The 20,000-nt window shown below is 37.4% G+C and overlaps 2 protein-coding genes across 2 annotated transcripts; both read right to left on the reverse strand.

Annotated features, from left to right (window-relative positions):
* Window positions 1-6,111: 6,111 nt before the first annotated feature.
* Window positions 6,112-9,276, reverse strand: LOC113232199 (zinc finger protein draculin-like). The gene has a single exon (XM_026466843.1). It carries the CDS (start codon window positions 9,092-9,094, stop codon window positions 8,120-8,122), a length of 975 nt encoding a protein of 324 aa, XP_026322628.1. The 5' UTR covers window positions 9,095-9,276; the 3' UTR covers window positions 6,112-8,119.
* A 5,268-nt stretch (window positions 9,277-14,544) lies between these two features.
* Window positions 14,545-17,426, reverse strand: LOC113232246 (small integral membrane protein 12). The gene is made up of 3 exons (XM_026466910.1): window positions 17,394-17,426; window positions 16,313-16,442; window positions 14,545-15,253 (listed from the first exon to the last, which is right to left on the reverse strand). Exons 2-3 carry the CDS (start codon window positions 16,440-16,442, stop codon window positions 15,123-15,125), a joined length of 261 nt encoding a protein of 86 aa, XP_026322695.1. The 5' UTR covers window positions 17,394-17,426; the 3' UTR covers window positions 14,545-15,122.
* Between the last annotated feature and the right edge of the window lie 2,574 nt (window positions 17,427-20,000).

Consider the following 20,000-nt stretch of genomic DNA (forward strand, 5'->3'; position numbering starts at 1 on the left):
TTTATCAGATACAAGTCGCACCGAGGGGGAGGTCTATGTCTTTCGGCCGAAATTAATTTTATTTTGCCAAAGGCCGACTCAGGTGACGCCACTGGTCATAGTTTTTGTGCTTTAAAAAAGTAATCCACCAATATGAATTATTCTTGTAAATGGAGATATGTGTGAAAACATCCCACAGAACCGCTGTATCTCAGCGAGTTGCACCGCTTGTCCGAGATCGGTTAGGGTCCCGCAACCGAACATGCAAGCCAGGAATAACTACCCTAGAAAATGTAATTTACTTGGTTACATGTTTCGCGTTTGTAGGTTTTTGCAATAATTACACAAGGAAAATGAAACAATATTTATTTTTTATTAACGAAGTCTAGCGCGAAATACGATAATATGACTGAGTCCGCAACGAAGCTAATAGTACCTATGCAATTACGCCTTTTTACCAATTTCTTTTGGAAATGCGTCCATATAACTTAGTTTGACCATAAAACCGTGGGTACTTACGCCCTTAGCAGTACATGTGTGTCCGGCAGGAGCATACGAGATATACAAATCAAACTGCTCATTATTTATTACCAATTTTCTCCTATTTAGTACCTTTATTGACGTATTCTCTATCTACCTTGGCGCTATCGGAAATATTAAAGAAATAAAGTGGCCAGCCATTCTGAGGTCAGGCTGGCTGGACAACTTTACGTTTTTCATAGTTCTGGCAGTACCTATATAATTTACTTTTTTCTATTTTTTTCTAACTTTTAACTATTTACTACCTCAACATACTTTTTTTCACTATTTTAGGCAGTTAGCTTGCAAAGATAATCCAGAAACCATTGTTGTCATATTCTAAACGAATGTAAAGGTAATGTTAGCAATTACACGGTAGATAAACTGTCTTTTTAGAAGATACATTGTACAAAGGCCTTTTTTTAAATAACTTTTTATAGAAGCTTCCTAAAATAGTGAAAAAAAGTATGTTTAGGTAGAAATTAGGTAGTAAAAGTTATATAAAAAAAGTAAATTATATACTGCTACAACTATGAAAAACGTAGTGGTCCAGCCAACCTGACTTCAGAATGGCTGGCCACTTCATTTCTTTAATATTTCCGTTAGCGCAAAGGTAGAAAATATGTCAATAAAGATACCAAATAGTAGAAAAAAGGTAGCAAAAAATAATGAGCAGTTTCATTTGTATATTATATCGTTTGGTCCAGCCATCCTGACGGACACGTACATGTAACTCATTTTCTGCAAGTGTCACATGCGCCCTTTCAACAGCCTTATGGTAAGCGACATCTATACATAACAGTTGCATTGCAACCCACGAGCTTTAAATAACTGCCTCCGTGGCCGAACGGTCACCATGCTAGTTTGCCACGCAGATTTCCCGGGTTCGATTTCCGGGTCGGGACAAATATTTGTATGGCCTACCTACGGACGAGTTGTTAGCTATTTGTTGCTAGCAGGTGCTAGTAAAAAGGTTTGTTAAAACATTGAAACAAATAATTGAAAAATGTACCTGGCATTTACTAAAAAAAGTATTTATATGTATAAATGATTCGTAATACATAAGACAATACATAAGCTTGTTACTACAAAATTAAGTTTAATTACTACACTAGCATTCGACCGCCATAATGGCTACAAATAATCACAAGAAACTTTATAACCCTTCTATCAGTTCCGCCGCAGTCGGGTAAAAATACAATTTTATTATACCGATGTTTTAAAACAACGAGTAACTTAGGCGTAATTTACTTATCAGGAACAAATTATGCACAATTAGTGGTGAATCAACACGCCTGTTTGATCGTGAAAATTAAAAATTGCAGATATGGCGTTTGCAATATCACGATCCAGAAGATACACGCGCTATACTAGCGGCGTATTTTTGGTTACATTTATCACAAACCTTAACAGGAACAAATTTTGCTCAAGATACACAAGTTGCATTAGCTCCTATGATTTCGCACACGTCGCATCAAAAATTTCAAATTTCTTCAGTTTGCCACCGCTTGACCGGACGCGTCTTTAAATAAAAATCACGTAAAATAGTGTGCGAATTTCCTAAATGATTTACTTTGAAAGCAAATCGAGTACAAATACATTTCATTATAGGACTAACTTCGTAACTGATATTTTATTTCGGATATAACACGCGTATATATTTTGTGTCTTTTTTCAGTCAGCCGTGACCATGGGCCCTGTAAACAGCCTAAAAACGTTCGTTTGTTTGAGAAAAAAAAACAAATATTCGCGATTTAGATCCCAAAAACAGCCATATTCCCAATTTGAATACGTTGCCACGGTGGTTGCACTATCTGTGGCCGCATTGAGATCTTTCCTCGTCCAATATTTCGTAAACTTCCACCATCGAGTATATAACCAGAAATAGAGACGAAATAAGGGCCATCCATCCTTGCCAATTCATCAGGCAAATGAACCTTATGTCACTTTTAAATACCAACTCTCGTTTGCACTGAAATCACAAATTAGAAAGCTGAAATAGTACAGCACCAAAAACTGACCTATGTGTATCTGATGTGGACTGATCTTTATTTCAAAAATATTCTGTATTTATTGTAATAAAGAAAAACAGCAAAACATCTAATTACAAAACAGAAGGAAACACATTTCATCGGTAATTAAATAAGTAATTTTTCAATTTTCGTCCATTATAGCAAAGCTCAAGTTAAAATGTTTCCAATTCGGGCTGGCCAATCGGAGCGCAGTTGTCATCGTAATGATATGGCAGAACATTTCAAACAAATTATATGACATTTCGTCTCTAGTTCTGGTTATATACTCGATGACTTCCACTTATACTATATTGAAGTTAAAACACACAATGGTCTTCGAAATTTCAAGTCTCGAGTGCTCTGAGCTTAGGCCGGGTTTGAATTTTCAGGCCTCTGATGGGTGGATGCGTGATTAGCTGGACGAAGAAGATACAGGATTGAACCCTGTGACGCAAAGTAGCGGCTATAAACAGCAATGGATTATGTGTACGATGACACAAATCGGTGAAAATAGCTATTTCGGGTATCATGCCATTGGCCAGCAATAGACAACACGTCATCAAGTCATACTGGAGTATAATATGGTAGGAATAACTAAACACTCCCATTACTAACATCATATACAACAACTTTTGTTCCAGATTTCTTAATAACTCACCAGACTTTACGTTCGTAGAAAAATAAAAGTATTTAAATTGATCGCTCTAAACGGCAATAATTCGGTGCGGTAGCAACAGAAAGCATGCGTACCTTCCGCGTGTCTCCTAGTTGTTTACAACTTACTACCAAATATAAATCTAAAATGTGTCAGCTTGTACAGTAACGAGCACGTCTTGAGCTTGACACTTTGCACTTTGGACCATTCTTAACGTAAGCGGCATAGAGTTGGATTTAAATCTTAAGTGCCAAGCTTGCGTGCTCTTAAGATTTTAAGAACAAAAACTTAAAAGTATGTTTTTGGTAATTTATTATTTCATGGAACAAAAGTTGTTTATGATGTCAAAAAAATATAGTACTCCGAAATGGGTTAATATTTTATAAATAACCCTGTTAGGCCAATTTATTTGTAGTTGCAAGTTTTGTATTACTGGTAAAAGACTCAATTTCGAGTTTGATTCTTGGCGATCTCAACCTTTTCAATTTGGTTCATGTACCTTAGTTCTGGCTGTTCTGAATCAATTTCATTATTCTGATGCTATGCCAATTTTTTTAATGGAAAATATTTAAAGTGCTCGACGGTCAAGCGGTTAGCAATCCCGACTGAGGAGTTCTAGGTCCTATTCTCGATAGGATGTGAATTCCGTTGTTGTTGTTGTACGTAAAGTACAGGGAATTCGGTAGTAGTAGTTTGAGACCAGGTATAATGTAAGGCTCATCATGAATGGTCAATTTCGCCTCGCTGCGCGAGCTTTCTCACGACTGCGCCTTGAGGCTGAGTGACGTCACACTGCCTGCCTTCGCGCCACTTCACGCATTCGCCAGGAATACGCGTGACATGTTTTTTGCCTTCTAATTTGTACATTACGCAATTGACCATAAAGATAATTTATTTTTCAAAATCTGTGAATGCCAATCAATATATCTTCAAAATTCATGGATAGTCTTCTAGAACCGTTTTCCTATAACTACAACGATTAAGGTAGCCGGCCTTGCTGCCCCGTCTCAAATTTACACCCTGTATATTATTTCCAGTGATTGATTGGAGGTTGTATAGACTCTTAACCAAAATTAGAGTAATTGACATTTTTCAAGAAAAAACTAGACTGGGTTTGTCATCCAAGCACGCAAATATTCTGAAAGTTACCAAAACGCAAGTGCGTTAGTTATGACAAGGAGGGCTTTATAGAACCTTGAAAAAAAAATTTTTGTTTGACATCAATTTTCGTCTTATCAGTAAATGATGTTTAGTTTTTGAAGTTACTAACTAAACCTGTTACAAGCTGGTGTGATTGTCTGGCACATTTTATTATAACTAACGTTAAATCGTTACTAAGGTTTGGCATAATTATGCCAAATATAATTTTTTGTAATTTTACTAAAATAAAGCCTTTTTTAAAGAATTGAGATAAAAATTACATTGTACTTTTTGTTTGTAATCGAAATGCATATTTTTAAGACTAACAGATAGGCTTACTTTTAGTAAAAGCACAAAGAGACTGACATTTCGGGAAATATTTGAAAATGCACCTTATGCGTATTAACATAAGGTTCAATTTTATGAAATATTTAATGTTCTTTATTAAACCGAAACTGAAGGCATCACTCACTTAATAGAGCACTTAACAAACGAGCGTTAAAGGCTTAGATAATTTTGGCGCTGACTGTACCTTACTATTTTGTGATGTTTATATACAATATTAAGTGATATAGAAAATTAGCTGCATATATTACCTTTTCCTTAAAGGTCGAAACCCACTGCGCGGACGTAAACCATAGACCATATTGTTATTCAGTTCGGCGAGGTACCGTTACAATGCATATAGATCGACACAACACAGTACAAGTATAAGATCTTTGTCCACTAGTGGGACACACTGATACAAAACAAGAATTCTTAAAAATAAAATTAATAACTAAAGTTGTGATGTTATACAGGCCATCTGGCATACATAGGTGTTTGAGAAAAATAAATGTTGAGGGATTTATGTAATGCAGAATTATGCAGAAATTATATAAACCACAAAGCGACATTTACATAAAAAAATACCACAATTTAAATGTACGAATAGATCATTTTCGCATAACTGAGTTTAAATGAAAGATATAAAACAACTTTTGTTGTACAGCCTTTGGATATTATAGATTTTTTTTTAATAATTTGCAGTCATTCCGCGATAACAATCCCATAGTGATGATTATAATTAAAAATAGCTCTTAAAAGTTGTATTTTATTCTAACGTCAGAAAAGGTATTTATACTTTTAAGGCGCTATTAAATTAGATGCTTATTAGAAGCGCTACAGTCGCGCCACTGTTGATTTTCATACGGGTAATTTTTAATCGATTCTCACTTTAAATCCGGAAAAATAGTTTCATTCCGATTCTCACTTTTTTTTCTTTTCACCGGTTCTCAATTCGACTGTATGTTTTTTTTTGTATGTATGTTAAGCGATAATTCCGGTATTTGTGAACCGATTTTCATGATTCTTTTTTTTTGTTGGAAAGAGGGTACCTCTATTGCAGTCCCATTTAATTTAGAAGAAAATCATCCACCTCTAAGAGTGGCTGTTCACTCATGAAGTTTCATTTTTATAAATAAGCCTAAATTTTATTATGAGGAGCAATTATTTTTATGGTTGATTTTACTATTCTCCAATTCAAGGCGTTTTTCTCTCTCAATATACTTTGAGTAGTGAGAACCGATTTTTATTGTTTGTCGATTTGTATGTGTCAAGTCCCGTATAGTGGCGAACTAGGGGATGAATCCGGGTTTGCGCACTTTCCGGTAACCGATTTCAATAAAACTTGGTAATTATATGTAATAATGTATAAATTATATGTAATTCCACGTACTTTTGAGGTCGGTTTTTGCATGTTAATTTTTTTACCTAATTTTGGTGGCAATTTCTATTATTTAAATATTGTAGAATATTATCACGAAGTATTATTTATTATTCTAGTTTAGTAAACTGAAATATTATTTGATAATTTACTCGAATACTTAAATAAAAACTGCCACCGAAATTAGGAAGAGAAAAACTAACCTGTAAATTACCTATCAATATTTAGAAGCGCAGTTGCATCGCCACTGCTGTAACGCGTGCGCACAGCTGTTGCAGTCACAATCAGTGAGCTAAAATTTACTGAAGCACTAGACGCGTGGTTGCCGCACCACTGCAGCGCTTCTAGAAGCGTCTAATTTGAAGGCATGCTTATTTACACTTCCGCTTCCGCATTACTTTCTATTTATTTCTGTTTCCGTTATGACACCTGCGTGTATCATCAAGTATTTGTTGCAACACTATTTCTTACCATTATTTCCGGCTCAGTGGTTGTCATTCATACGGTTTGACATCCACTTCAGCACTTCTACAAGCGTCTAATTTGAAGGCGCGCAAAAAAATGCAATATAAAATTTAAGAATTAAATGACTCCAAAGTATATTTTAAATTGCATGAATTTCCAAATGCACAAAACTTGTTCTGTACAAGGGATGAAACCTTTGAAATTATTATTTTAAAATTATGGATTTACAATAAAAAAATAGCAGCATGACGAAATCTGCGAAAACTGTCAACACTGGGATATTCACCTTATTTAGTACAAGCAAAACTGGGGTTTTTACTTTGGACCATTCTTAACATAAATGGCATAGAGTTGTATTTAAATCTTAAAGTCTAGTGATTTTGTAGACTGTACATTACTAAAGTGCGACAATGGAATCCAGTATGTTTTAAGTAACAAATGTCAGGGATGGAAGTAATACCGTTATTTCATCTGTCATACTGATAGAACAATTTTTAATTGGGTCAATCGTCTGGTAAAAATGAAGCCGATTGGCCACAATAGCCACATAGGCCGGTTAAACTGTGGCTCATACGAGTGCGTGGTACTTTGGAGCCATGTGGTTTTTATGCAACCACATCTTCTGTGGCTCAGGATTTTTCCTTGAAGAATCATTTGCAGTATGAAATATTAGATCGTATTTTTTTCTGTCAAAATTCTATGGGTGATAAAGGGGACAATGCCCCAAGCCACCTTAGTAGCAGTAATAATCATAATTATATTCACAGGTCTCCTCTTTACAAGTTATGGACACAGTAAATCAGACTGTCCTCCCGATGCAGACTGTAGCAGTCAAGCTCCTTGTGAAAGTGTTTGTCCAAGTACCACCTTATCTATTTTTGCCGCCAAACGGTAATGTAAGCATTACTGTGTTCCAGTTTAGAAGGGTAAATGTGCTGGTGAAAATACGGGCACACGGGACTTGTCAACTTCATGTGGCTCAATGCCTCACAGGTCTTTTGTGCATATGTACGTATACATTCTATTTACAGATTGAAAAAATTAAAAATATTGGAAATGAAAGTAAAATTACAGGCACATGGAACTTGTCAACTTGGGTTTATCTCAGCACAGTGGTAGTGTACCTCAGATTTTAGTGATTTAAGGTTCTAAGGCAATGCAATTGTTACGAACAGGAGTGCTGCTCACCACCAGGCGCACAACTTGTTTGTCATATTACTTAGTATAATTAAAAAAGACTAGGCATTTCACACACCGTCAAATGTGTGTGGCAACCTCTGATATGCAGGTTTCTTCACAATAATATCTAAATATTACATAAAACAATTAATAATTTTAAAAATACTGAGATCCTGGGTTGGCTGTGATGTCTCACCAGCCAGTGTAGTCTTGTTGATTCTTTCTGACGGTTTAATTAATTATGACAAAGTAACTGCTTTTTCACCCAACACTATTCAAACTTAATACCAGAACTAGTTTCCATTTGTCACTCTTTATACCTAAATTAGTTTCACAAATGGGTCATCACAATGGCGATTTAGACCCTATGGTTCTTCACTTGACGAAGAACTACTAATAATGTCATTTCATACATTTCATAGACAAAGTCTGTTATATGACTATACCTACAACTACAGTTAAAAACTAAGAATTATCTGTCATAACTTCCTCTTCGTCATCTTCTGGTTCGGCCAAATCTGGATGGCATACTCGGATGTGTAAATTAAGATTGATTTTCATTATGAAGCTTTTACCGCACGTTGAACATTTGAATGGTCGTTTTACATCATCTTCCACGTTCGACGGGTGGGCGCGAGCCATGTGTGTTCTAAGTAATGTTGAGTGCATTGTACGGTCACACTGCGTACACTTCAGTAGGCAATCTGCAGGCTGCCCTTCATGAGTCTGACGGTGCTTTTCCATAGTAACTTTGGACACAAAGAATTTTCCACAGTAATCACACTTGAAATTTTTAACCTTAGTGTGTTTTTTCATATGAATTTTAAGGCAGTTTTTAGTCGGTAGCATCTCCTCGCATTTACCGCATTTAAACTTTTTGATATCATTGTGTAATTGCATGTGTAACTTCAAATATGCTTGTCCAGTAAAGCTTTTGTTACATATCTCGCAATTTATTGTACTTGTTGATGAATGAGTCTGCATGTGGCTTTTCAAGAATTGTGCGGCCACAAAACTACGGTCACAAACTTCGCATATAAACTTTTTGGAGGTTGCGCCTTCGTGCTTACTGCGGTGTATATCCAAGTGGTACTGGGAATTAACTTTAACATCACATTGGTCACATCTAAACTTACGGCGTTTCTTATGTCCGTCTTTTATAGGCCTTTCCGAAGTCTCCGGCTCGACTACCACCCCATCTTTATCATTACCATGAAATCTTTTGTGTAATAGCAGATATTCCAGACCTTCGAATGTCAAATTGCAATCATCGCACCGATAACGCACTTCTTGCTGTTTATCGTAGTTAATATCAGCTCCATTGCAGTTTTCCTGCATTTTCTCGCGTTTAACCGACCGCCCGTCATTCTGCTCACCCGCCGGTTCCATTATACCTTTCATCCAGTGGTCCTCAATACCCACTCCAGACTTAGTCTCCATTTGCAAAATATAGTGACGCTATGAATGCATTTCGCCAGAGACGCGATATTGATCCGTAAAACACTTACAGAAGACACAAAACTATCTTGAACGGCGCCAGTAACGATGGTAACGCTATTAACACAATGTTTATCCTATTTAACGTGGAAATATTTAGGTAAATTAATCGTGAAACACAAAAGCAGCCTTGTTACAGTTCCATAAATTCCAAAAGAGAAGCGCGCATTGGTTTTTTTTCAAGCGGTTAATGACAGCATTTTACTTTTTAATATTTGACGTACATGTAGTTGCCATAGTAAATAAAAATATATAAAATCGATTTGGATTCGATAAAATCGTTAAAATAAGTTTTTGAGCTTCCAGGGACACAATGGTATGAAGAATAATGCAATGGATTATTTTGTGAAGTAAAAATAAAGCTCTTATTTTGGTTCATTTACCACCGAATACACTATCGGCCTAGTTTGGAGTTGTATAATAGCAGCGCACAGAGTGAAATTCATTACATTATATTAAATTTATAGTTTTATTTTATCATTTGGCATCGTTACTGCCTTTACGCCCGCTTTCCACTGCGAGCAGAGCGGGATCCATACGGATTCCGTTTGATTCGCAAGGGTAAATGTTATATATATACATATAAACACTATGGTTGGTAGATCTATGGTTAAAATTGACACTGTAAATGTCTTCTGCATATAATAAAAATGCTTGGATTATGTTAATATTAGTTTATTTCATTGGCGACGAGGAGTAACCAAACAAAATGAATAAGGAACAATTCCAAGAATTTCTACAATTACAAAAAAATCAGCAACAACAGATTTCGGACATTTTGCAACAACTTGTGTTGCAGCAACGACCAGCAGTGGAGCTCCCCACGCCAGCAACACCTGGCACGGAACCTACCAGCTCGGCAAGCAGCAACAAGTACACTATTATTAAAAGTTTCAAATGCGACACTTTTAACCCTGCGACTGTATCGGTAGAAAAATTTTTAGATTTTTTCGAAGCCAAATGTGACATATGGGCCGTAAGTGATAATGACACAAGGAAAGAATTATTATTTTCATGTATGTCTCCTGAGATATTTCACGACCTAAAAATAGCACTCGTTCCTAACTTTGGAAACAGTTCCTACTACAATGACATTAAGTCTAAACTACTCGATTTACATCGAACTAAAGTTACGAGGTATAAAGCACTAACTGAATTTTGGAGTTGCGTACGAGCCCACAACGGGACTATGGAACAGTATGCTAACAGGCTAAAGAAACTCGCCAGCGATTGTGGCTACAAGGACACAATGTTTCAACGTCAATTGCGCGATCGATTTGCTACCGGCTTAAATCACCCTCAACTAGAAGTGGACCTAAAACAGAAATGGCCAGACCTTCAAGAGACTTACGACGGAAAACTTATAGAGGTTACTTTCGATCAATTTTTTGCAGTAGCTCAGTCCAGAGAGTTAGCAGAAGGTGATGCTGATAGTAGCATGCCCGCTACCGCTAATAAAGTAAAAGCAAGAACAAGTACAGGACGTCACTATAAACAATGTACGTTTCTACGCAAACTAAGTCCAAACCAGTGCCGTCGATGCGGTGCACAAGAGAGACATAGGCTAAACGTTTGCAAGGCAAAAGACCATACATGCGATGAATGCCACATACAAGGTCATTTTGAAAGTTGCTGTATAAAGTCTGGTAGGGCATATTTAGCGAGCACCGCGACAGAAAAGAAACAACCAACCAATTGTAGTAACAAACTGCATAAAATTAAGAACAATGCACACAATGATGGAAGTTCGTCACAGTCTTTTGACACGAGTTCTGATGAAAGTGATGATGTCTTCAAGGTTGAACGCAAGAGAAACAAGGACAGCAAGAGAATTGATGTAACCGTCAACGGTGTCAGTTGCACATTCGATTGGGACCCAGGATCCGTGTACTCCATTATTAGCACAAATTTCTGGAAGCGGATCGGAGAACCCTCTCTAACCAAGGCACCGAAGCTACGAGCTTATGGGAACCTTAAGCTCAAACCAAAAGGTCTCACAGACGTAACCGTTGAAATCATGGGAGAGCGGAAAATATTACCTGTTGTGGTTATGGAAGACGCCAATCCAATGCTTTTTGGCCTCCAGTGGAGCGAGATGTATAAAATGACATTCCCAGAGCCAGTCTATTCGGTTAAACCCGTTCAACACACCACTTTGCTTAAACAGGTATCAGAGTACATTAAGACCGGCTGGCGTGAAAATTTTTATTCAGATGACTTAAAGCCCTATGCTCGGAAGCGCACTGAGTTGTCCATTGAAAATAAGATATTAATGTGGCAAGGTCGAATAGTAATACCGAACACCCTGAGAAAGGCCACCTTGGAATATCTGCATACAGGACACCCAGGCATATCCGCAATGAGAGCGCTAGCACGTTTTTACGTATGGTGGCCGTCCATTGATGATGACATTGAGGAGTACATTAAACGTTGTCGCAAATGCCAAGAGAATCGGCCGAACAACGCTGAATTGCCTATATACTCGTGGTCCGTTCCTGACAACCCGTGGGAAAGGCTACACATTGATTTTGCAGGCCCGTTCGAGGGAAAATATTGGTTTGTCTTAGCAGATGCGCTTTCGAAATGGGTCGAAATTAAACCCATGAACCAGATAACCACTTCTAAATGTGTGAAGAGTTAGATTCCATTTTCACCACTTCGGCTTCCCTCAATTCTTGGTTTCTGACAATGGACCACAGTTTACTTCTCAGGAATTTCAAGACTATTGTAGAGACAAGGGTATTCTACACATAAAATCATCCCCGTACCATCCCCGGACTAACGGTTTGGCTGAACGTCTGGTTCGCACTTTCAAATCCAGGCTATCATCAAGTGCCATTGACCATCTCACCTTGAAAGGACGACTAGAAAATTTCCTTTTTTCCTACCGCATAACACCTCATTCCACCACCGGTAAGAGCCCAGGACAACTTATGTTCGGACGTCAGCTGCATTGTATTTTGGATAACGCACGCCCTAACTCTAAAAAGGCCCTGCAGCATAGGCAGATACAGGCTAATATAAATTCAGAAAATTTAACACCATGTTTTAGATCGGGGGACAGCGTGTTTGTCCGAGCCCGGGATGGGTCACGATGGGAACCTGCTACCATATCCAGACGTACGCATAGATACTCGTACACCGTAGACACAGCCAATGGGGTAGAAAGGAGATATCATGCTGATCAAGTGCGTTCCGGCTTAGCCGACCATATCAGTCCAGTTTCTACTGATGGCTCTCAGGCCACACACGACCCGCATCATATAAACACCAGTGAGGTGGAACCCCTTGCAAGTTCGTTAGGAACGCAGAACTCAGCTACCACCCCAATGCGGCCATGCGCTGCTACTACGCATTCGCCACCTACCACGGCGTCCCTACAGCGAGCATCAAAGCGCCATGAGCGCACCATCAGGCGACCTCGGCGGCTTATCGAGGAGATGTTGTAAATTGTAGGGATGGACGAATGTTATATATATACATATAAACACTATGGTTGGTAGATCTATGGTTAAAATTGACACTGTAAATGTCTTCTGCATATAATAAAAATGCTTGGATTATGTTAATATTAGTTTATTTCAGTAAACTGCATAGAAGTGTTTCCACCGCAAACGAGTGAGCGGGTTTTCAGCGGAGTCGGTTTCATCCGCAACTGTAAATTTCTTAGAAGTGCTTCCACTGCTAATGCGCGGGCTTGGCGAGTTAAGATGGGTCCGATATGTCACTGTGCCGCGCGCTAGTTTTACACGGACTCCGTAAAGGTATTCTAAACGATAGGACTTGGTCGTGCTCCAACGAAATCGATTTGAGATGTTTTAAGACTACAACTTTCCTACAATATTCCCTAATTTATTCAGAGATGAATCTTATATAAATTAGAGGGTTAATAGGGAGAAGAAATTGGAAAGAAATAAAATTCATAGCGTTTACTGTCTTAAAACATTGAAGCAAATATTTTTTACACAAAACAAAAACTGAAACTGATTTTTTACTTTTCCGCCGCCTATGGTAGGTAATCAACTCGCTCAACTCACTCCTTAGCCAGCTATGGAAGGTAAATACCTCTTTTCAGTGAAACTCTTACCTAGTGGAAGGCGGGCATTATATGATGCAATGGTTGATAGAAAATCCATGTGCGGAAATAGCTGTTAGAGCCCTTTTCGGCAAAAGCTTAAATATATCAAATCAATAAAGGAGTAAACATTACAAGATAGTCCCGTTCCGAAAATTAGGTCTACAGCTCTGTGCGTCAGTGTGCGTCCAATGGGCGTGAGGATTTTTCAAAAAATAATAAAAATAAAATAAAACTACATATGTTTAACAAATAAAATAAAATGTATTTACAATTACTATATGCAATCTCTGTTCAAAGTCCTAAGCTAAAACAAGTAACTCCATTTTCATTTATTATTCTCGAAATACGAAAAATTTCTTTAGTTAAAAACTAAACTGAAGTTGTGGAATTTGAATTTCATAAGTTCTAGAACCCTAGGAGAAACTCGGCAATTGTTGACTAGAAAGTCATATTTTTTAAGATGCGCAGATATTATTTTTTGTGTGCATCAGTGAACGTGTCTAGTAGGTAGGCAAGTATTAGATACGGAATTTTATAGCGTCGCGCACAAAAACGTACTACGGCGTATCAAAATGTTTTGTAAAAGTCAAACTATTTTTTAAATTATATTTGCAATAAGTGTTTAGCGGAAATAACGTCTATTTGTGCACAAATGAAATAAATAATTTCCTTTCCCCGCGCAGGCAAACATGGGGTATGTATCCGGAAAGGGCCACCGGAAATATCGTGTAAATGTTTTATGAACCATAGATTTAAGAGTCCATGAGATGAAATAAAAAGATTTTGATTCGCCATTTAAAATGCCATTTGTCCAACACAACATCGTACCTTACAGACTGGGTTTTATTTTTATTTATGCACGATATTATTTCAAGTACAATATAAGGTTACATAAATGCTTGTAATCGTGAATTAGGTAGTTGTAAATTGCTGCGTTACTTAAAAATTATAATTCGAAGAAAAACAAACAGTGATGTATAGTAGCAAATCAACGACGTATGTTGCCTATTCCTCTTCTTACCGATACAAGATAGTTACAATTGTGGCACAGGCCCAGAACCGCGCCCAGAAATATAACCCAGAAGCACAGATTACTCAATAGTTACTACGTAACAGATACATCACTTTCATACAAAATTGAAAATATCTACGTTATAATAGCCTACTAAATCTGACTAAAGACACCAGGCGCTCACTACGAGGAAAAGGAGCCTAAGCACGTGCTCAGAGAGGTGAAAATAACGTTACTCGCCGTGTGCAGTCGTGCGGAGCCGAATGGTCATAAATAAAAGATTTGCATGAGCGCTTGCGCCGACATCGGTGCACTCAGCGGTAGGCACTTATCGCGTAACCTTGAGCGAGTGACGGAGCCCTGCCAAAAGTACAAAAAGGGCATCATCATTATCAACACTGGACATAGGCCTCTTCCAATGCGCGGCACTTCACCCGGTCCTCAGCTCTTTGCATCTATCTGCTGGCAGCAGCGATTCACAAATCGTCACTGCATCTGGCAAGAGGGCGTCCGCGCGACAAAATGGGCATGAATCATCGCGACGATCAGTGTTATGCTACGCGAGTGCATCGCGAGATTACGCAAATGTGTGCGTCCGTACACGGCGTGCAGCGGCCGCGCACATATCCAAGCCGCGCTGCTACGTTTATATGGAGTTACCACACTCTTATTATACTACTTATACAATTACTTTCAAAAAATGCCACTTGAAGCTGTAAATAACATTCTGGTCAACATGCAGTACGTCATTTTGTTTTTTGTGTGAACATAGTCACTGCTAAGTTATGCTATAAAAATATATCCTGTGATGTCTGTACTAGTTTTGGAATAAAGTCCTCCAAGTATGATTTAGCTATTGCAGAAGTTAATATTGGTAACAATTATTTCTGCAAAGATGGTGACACATTTTTTCCTAGAACATTTTCTTTGTATTTCAATTTTTGTACATTTGTTGGGTCTTTTAACTGTTCCTCTTCTATTAGACGGTCTACTCGTTGATCTTGGATAGGTTCTGTGGAAGATAACATCAAAATGAGAAAAAAATAACATAAATACTAACATAAATGCAATTGGGATAAGGGGGACATGAAGTAATTAATTGATTCAGGTGTTACTTTGAGAAAGTCAAAGCCAAAGAGTTATTTACACTTGAAAATGTTAATTCATTTTAACTATGGAATAAATGAGTCTTTGACTTTGACTCCAGTTATGGAAGTCCATGTTAATAAAAGTAGAAGTACATTGATTAGCTACTCCGTGAACCCAGTTTAGATTAAATCTATGGAGTTAAAGTAATATGCAAAATATCTGCGCTTGCATTAAATATTATTCCTTAATTTACTTCCATTTCTTAGGGTGACTTCATTCAAGGTCCGGAACCATTTACCATTGGTCGATAGTGATCATTATCAATTTCATGCTGTCAAGGTTTCGAACAACGACTTCATGCATTAACTGCATGCAGTTGATCTTGGCTGCATGAAGTCTGTTTCACTAGAACTGTGAACTCGTTATCAACTTCATGCGGTCCAGATCTCAGTTGCTTGAAGTTGATTACGACTTCTCGCAGTCAGTCTGTTGGCAACCTTAGGGCTCGTTACTGCCCCCATTGCTTTGCCACTTGGGACCACCACTGCGCGCCACTGGTTTATGACAAGGGAGGACAGAATAGGTTTGATCACTCTTAACGTTTACGCTAAGGGCGTTTAGTACTGAAAATGCATGATGGTTCCAATTGTGTCTGGAAGTGTTTTTTTTTATGATAATAAGTGAAGGGATGAACAAGTTTGTGCGCCTGATGGTAAAAGACACACCTGTCCGTAATAGTTGCAGTGCCACTCAGAGCTATAAATCGCAAGCGATCTGAGGTTCACTCTCTCTTTGCGCCCATCACCCTTACCCTTCAAAACCGGAACGCAGTAATGCCCACATTACTGCTTGGCAGCAGACATAGGTAAGGTGGCAGTACTTCCCTGGTTGAACTCTTTTACCAGGAGCTCTACTGCTACATTATACAACTGTGTATGTAAAATGTAAAAGTTGTTAATAAAGTCAATTATTAAGTACTTACTATTATATGGAGTATATCGATCAGAAACTAAACTTTCAAAATTATATCCTATGAGACCAACAACTGCCGCTACTGGCAAGGTAAGATATGGCGCATTGGAGCGCAAAAATTGCATAAATATTGGCCACATCTGGAAAATTACAAAAAAAAAATTAAAAATTCGTATAAAACAAGATCATAAAATAAGGTTAAAATTCAAAAACTCATTAAAACAGTATTATTGATTTCCATATGAGAGTAGAAGATATAATAGCGTAATATTTCGTTTCGAATAGAGTTTGACGACAATAGAGATTAGAAAGAAATTGGATTTTTTTCTATTCCTCATCCTCCGCCATTGAGTATATAACCAGAAATAGAGAAGAAATGTATTTAAATTTGTTTGAAAACTACTCTGCCATATCATTACTGTGACAACTGCGCTCTGATTGGCCACCCCGAATTCGAAACAATAGTCGTCAATTGTTTCACTTCAAAAAGACTAGTTAACTTGAGCTTTGCTATAATGGACGAAAATTGTAAAATTACATATTTCATTACCAATGGAATTTTATTCCGTTTGGTCTGTAATTAGATGTTTTGCTGTTTTCCCCCACACCAGCGAATGGAACAGCACATGTTACAGATATTATCTTTATTACAATAAATACAGAATATTTTTGGAATAGACGTACACACAGATCAGGTGTTAGTGGCTGTCTATATTTCATTGCAAACGAGAATTGATATTATTTATAAGTGATATATCACTGATGAGTTACCAGGAATGTATAGCCCTTATTTCGTCTCTATTTCTGGTTATATACTCGATGTCCTCAATGCTGCCTTTCTATATCGTCAACACAAACTACTAATACAAGATCGTCAACATAGTTAAGAAGGCTGACACTTTGTAATTGGTTAGAAGTGGCAAGTTAATAGGCACAATTATTTTAAATCAAATTTGATAAGGCGTTATGAGATAAAATGATAGTCGATGATTATAATTTCGTATTTGAATTTCATGATGAAAGATAAATAAATATATAATATTATAATACATAAATATGAAGTGTAGAGCTATATTTACGATAGAGCTTACACTTAAAGACACACAGCTTTAGGTAAAAGGAGTAATTGCAAGTTGATTTTTATGTAAAACAAATAAAAAATTTTGCTATAACCTCAAATACCGCAACTAGTTTTTTTTTATTCTTCCTCTTTTTTTTTTTTTAATTTATTAAGGCTTTGGCAAAGCCATCAGCCTAAACATGAAGTTTAAATAATTATGTTTCTGTAAATATGGCCGCCACAAAGAGGATAGGCAATTTGAGGCGGCGTGCTTGGATTGACTCGGGATTTCTTAAAACGGGCCGATAGGGGTATTTTAGTTCGAGATTCGTATAATTTCGCGTTTTAATCTTCGATTAAGGCACAATAGCACTATCCTATTCCACTTTAACCTAGATTTCACAAAATAATTGAAAGTCAAAATAAAAACGACACTTTTCCCTCCAAAAGGTCCAGAGCGAATCTCTTTTATTCTTCCTCTACGGCAAATAGCAATGATTTTCTTTAGTAAGAGTTTTGGCTTGGAATCAAGTAATTTGAGCCATGTCTTCGTTTAATTATCCAGATCGGGATACTCAGAAATATTTTCTACAGTAGTTCTTAGTAAAGTTCACTTTCACTTAAATCACATTATCTTGTATCAGTGTTGGGCGTTAATCGATTAAATTTCAATCAGATTAAAAAATCTATTCAATTGAAATCATTTGATGTAATTGCAATTGATTTTAATTGCTATTGATTTCAATTAACCTACCCCCTAACCGACCCCTCCAATCGACCCCCAACCGGCATCCTAACCGGCCCCCTGACCAACACCCTAGCCGGCCTTCTAACCGACCCCCTAACCCACCCCCATAAGCCCTATAAATTTATCATAATTGTCTGTTTTAATTGTTAATTGTTAATCAAAAACATTGAAAAGATTGAAAATTGATTAATTGTTAACTGTAGATATACGCGATTAACGATTGATCAATTGTTAGTTGTTGTTTCGCAATTGACAATTAATTAATTGTCAATCTTTAATTGCCAGAACAATTAAATTTTGCCCAACACTGTCTTCTATCACTTTGAACCACAGACATGTAATTTATATACATGTCTGTGCTTTGAACAAAAACTTTGAATTCGTAATTATTGGAATTTTTAGGATAGTCTTTTGAATTTGGTTTAAAATAAGGAATATAGTTCACCTTTCTTCACCACTATTTATTTCTTTGTTTTTATAAAATAATCTTTGTAAAAGCCTTGTAAAAGCTATATGTATGTGATACATGGAAACGAAATACCAATAGAAACTTGGCTTTAATGAACTAGAAACGAGCACACGTACAATAGATAGATTTAAAAATATTTGTATGATAGATACACTTCAACGATCACAGACAACACATACTGATAATTTAGGAAGCACAAAGGAGATTATATGTCATTCTCCCCCTCTATGGTTTCTTCGCCGAGTATGTAGTCATTGAGGCGTTGTGGAATTCTCCTAGACCTCGTAGATCTCCGAAGAGCATCCGGTGGCCGAACGTCTTGCAGGAGAGTTCCATAGACGTCTTCTTCGTGATTAGACACTTCATTAGGTTCATTAGAAGTACTTCCGTCTACCAATATACCTTCTGACTGTTCATCAGCAACTGTACTATCAGAGAGTGAATCTTCTTCAGATATGTTGAGTGTGTGCGTTATTATTATTATTATTATATATAGGAAGCGGCGCTAAATGTCTGTTAGACACTGTAGATTCTTGGCCATTACGTCGACGTACATAGGAGTAGCTTGGATTACTGTGGAGCAGCTCAACTTCTTCGACGTAAGGGTCATTTTTCGACCGAACAAATTTCTTCAATAGAATGGGTCCCGGAACAAGCCAGGTTGGAAGCGATTCACCAACCGGTGTTCTTCGAGGGAAATTAAAAAGCTTTTCGTGTGGCGTTGCATTTATCGAAGTGCATAGAAGTGACCGCACGCAGTGGAGTGAAGGTTTCAAGACTTGTTCCCAGTTCTCTATGGGTAGGTTTTTAGATCTCAGAGACAGTTGTATAGTCCGCCAGAGAGTTCCGTTAAGTTTTTCTACTTGCCCGTTGCCCTGAGGATTGTAAGGTGTTGTACGAGACGTAGCGATATTGCAATTTTTGAGAAATGTTTGAATCTCTTCCGACATAAATGATGATCCTCTGTCGCTGTGTATATATAAAGGCTGACTATATTCATAAAAAATATCCCTTAGACACTTAATTACAGTTGCAGAAGATGTGTCTGGGCATGCATACGCGAATGGATATCGCGAGTATTCATCGATTATCGTAAGTATATATTTGTTATTGGTGTTCGATGGCAAGGGCCCTTTAAAATCTATGTTTAGCCTCTCGAATGGCGATAAGGCTTTAATTAGAGTCCCTTTTGCTTTAGCAAAGCGTGGTTTGATTTCCGCACATACGCGACAAGAAGCAGTCATCTGTTTGATATCATTTATAGAGTAAGGGAGATTCTTCAACTTAATCCAATGATACATTCTAGTAATCCCTGGATGAGAAAGAGCGTCGTGAAGCTCGTACAATTTACTGTTACTCATAAACGCACAAACTCTAGACAGAGCGTCGGCAGCAGTATTCTGATTTCCTGGTCTGTAAAC

Source organism: Hyposmocoma kahamanoa, unplaced genomic scaffold (assembly GCF_003589595.1).
Source record: "Hyposmocoma kahamanoa isolate Upper Pololo Valley unplaced genomic scaffold, ASM358959v1 67, whole genome shotgun sequence".
Taxonomy (NCBI): Eukaryota; Metazoa; Arthropoda; class Insecta; order Lepidoptera; family Cosmopterigidae; genus Hyposmocoma; species Hyposmocoma kahamanoa.

What these genes read in the sequence shown, in the direction of transcription:
- LOC113232199 (XM_026466843.1), bottom strand. Translation starts at nt 9,094, where the DNA reads ATGGAGACTAAGTCTGGAGTGGGTATTGAGGACCACTGGATGAAAGGT.
- LOC113232246 (XM_026466910.1), bottom strand. Translation starts at nt 16,442, where the DNA reads ATGTGGCCAATATTTATGCAATTTTTGCGCTCCAATGCGCCATATCTT. An exon ending in TCGATATACTCCATATAATA is followed by an intron (nt 15,254 to 16,312) that starts GTAAGTACTTAA and finishes TATCTTCCACAG; the next exon opens with AACCTATCCAAGATCAACGA.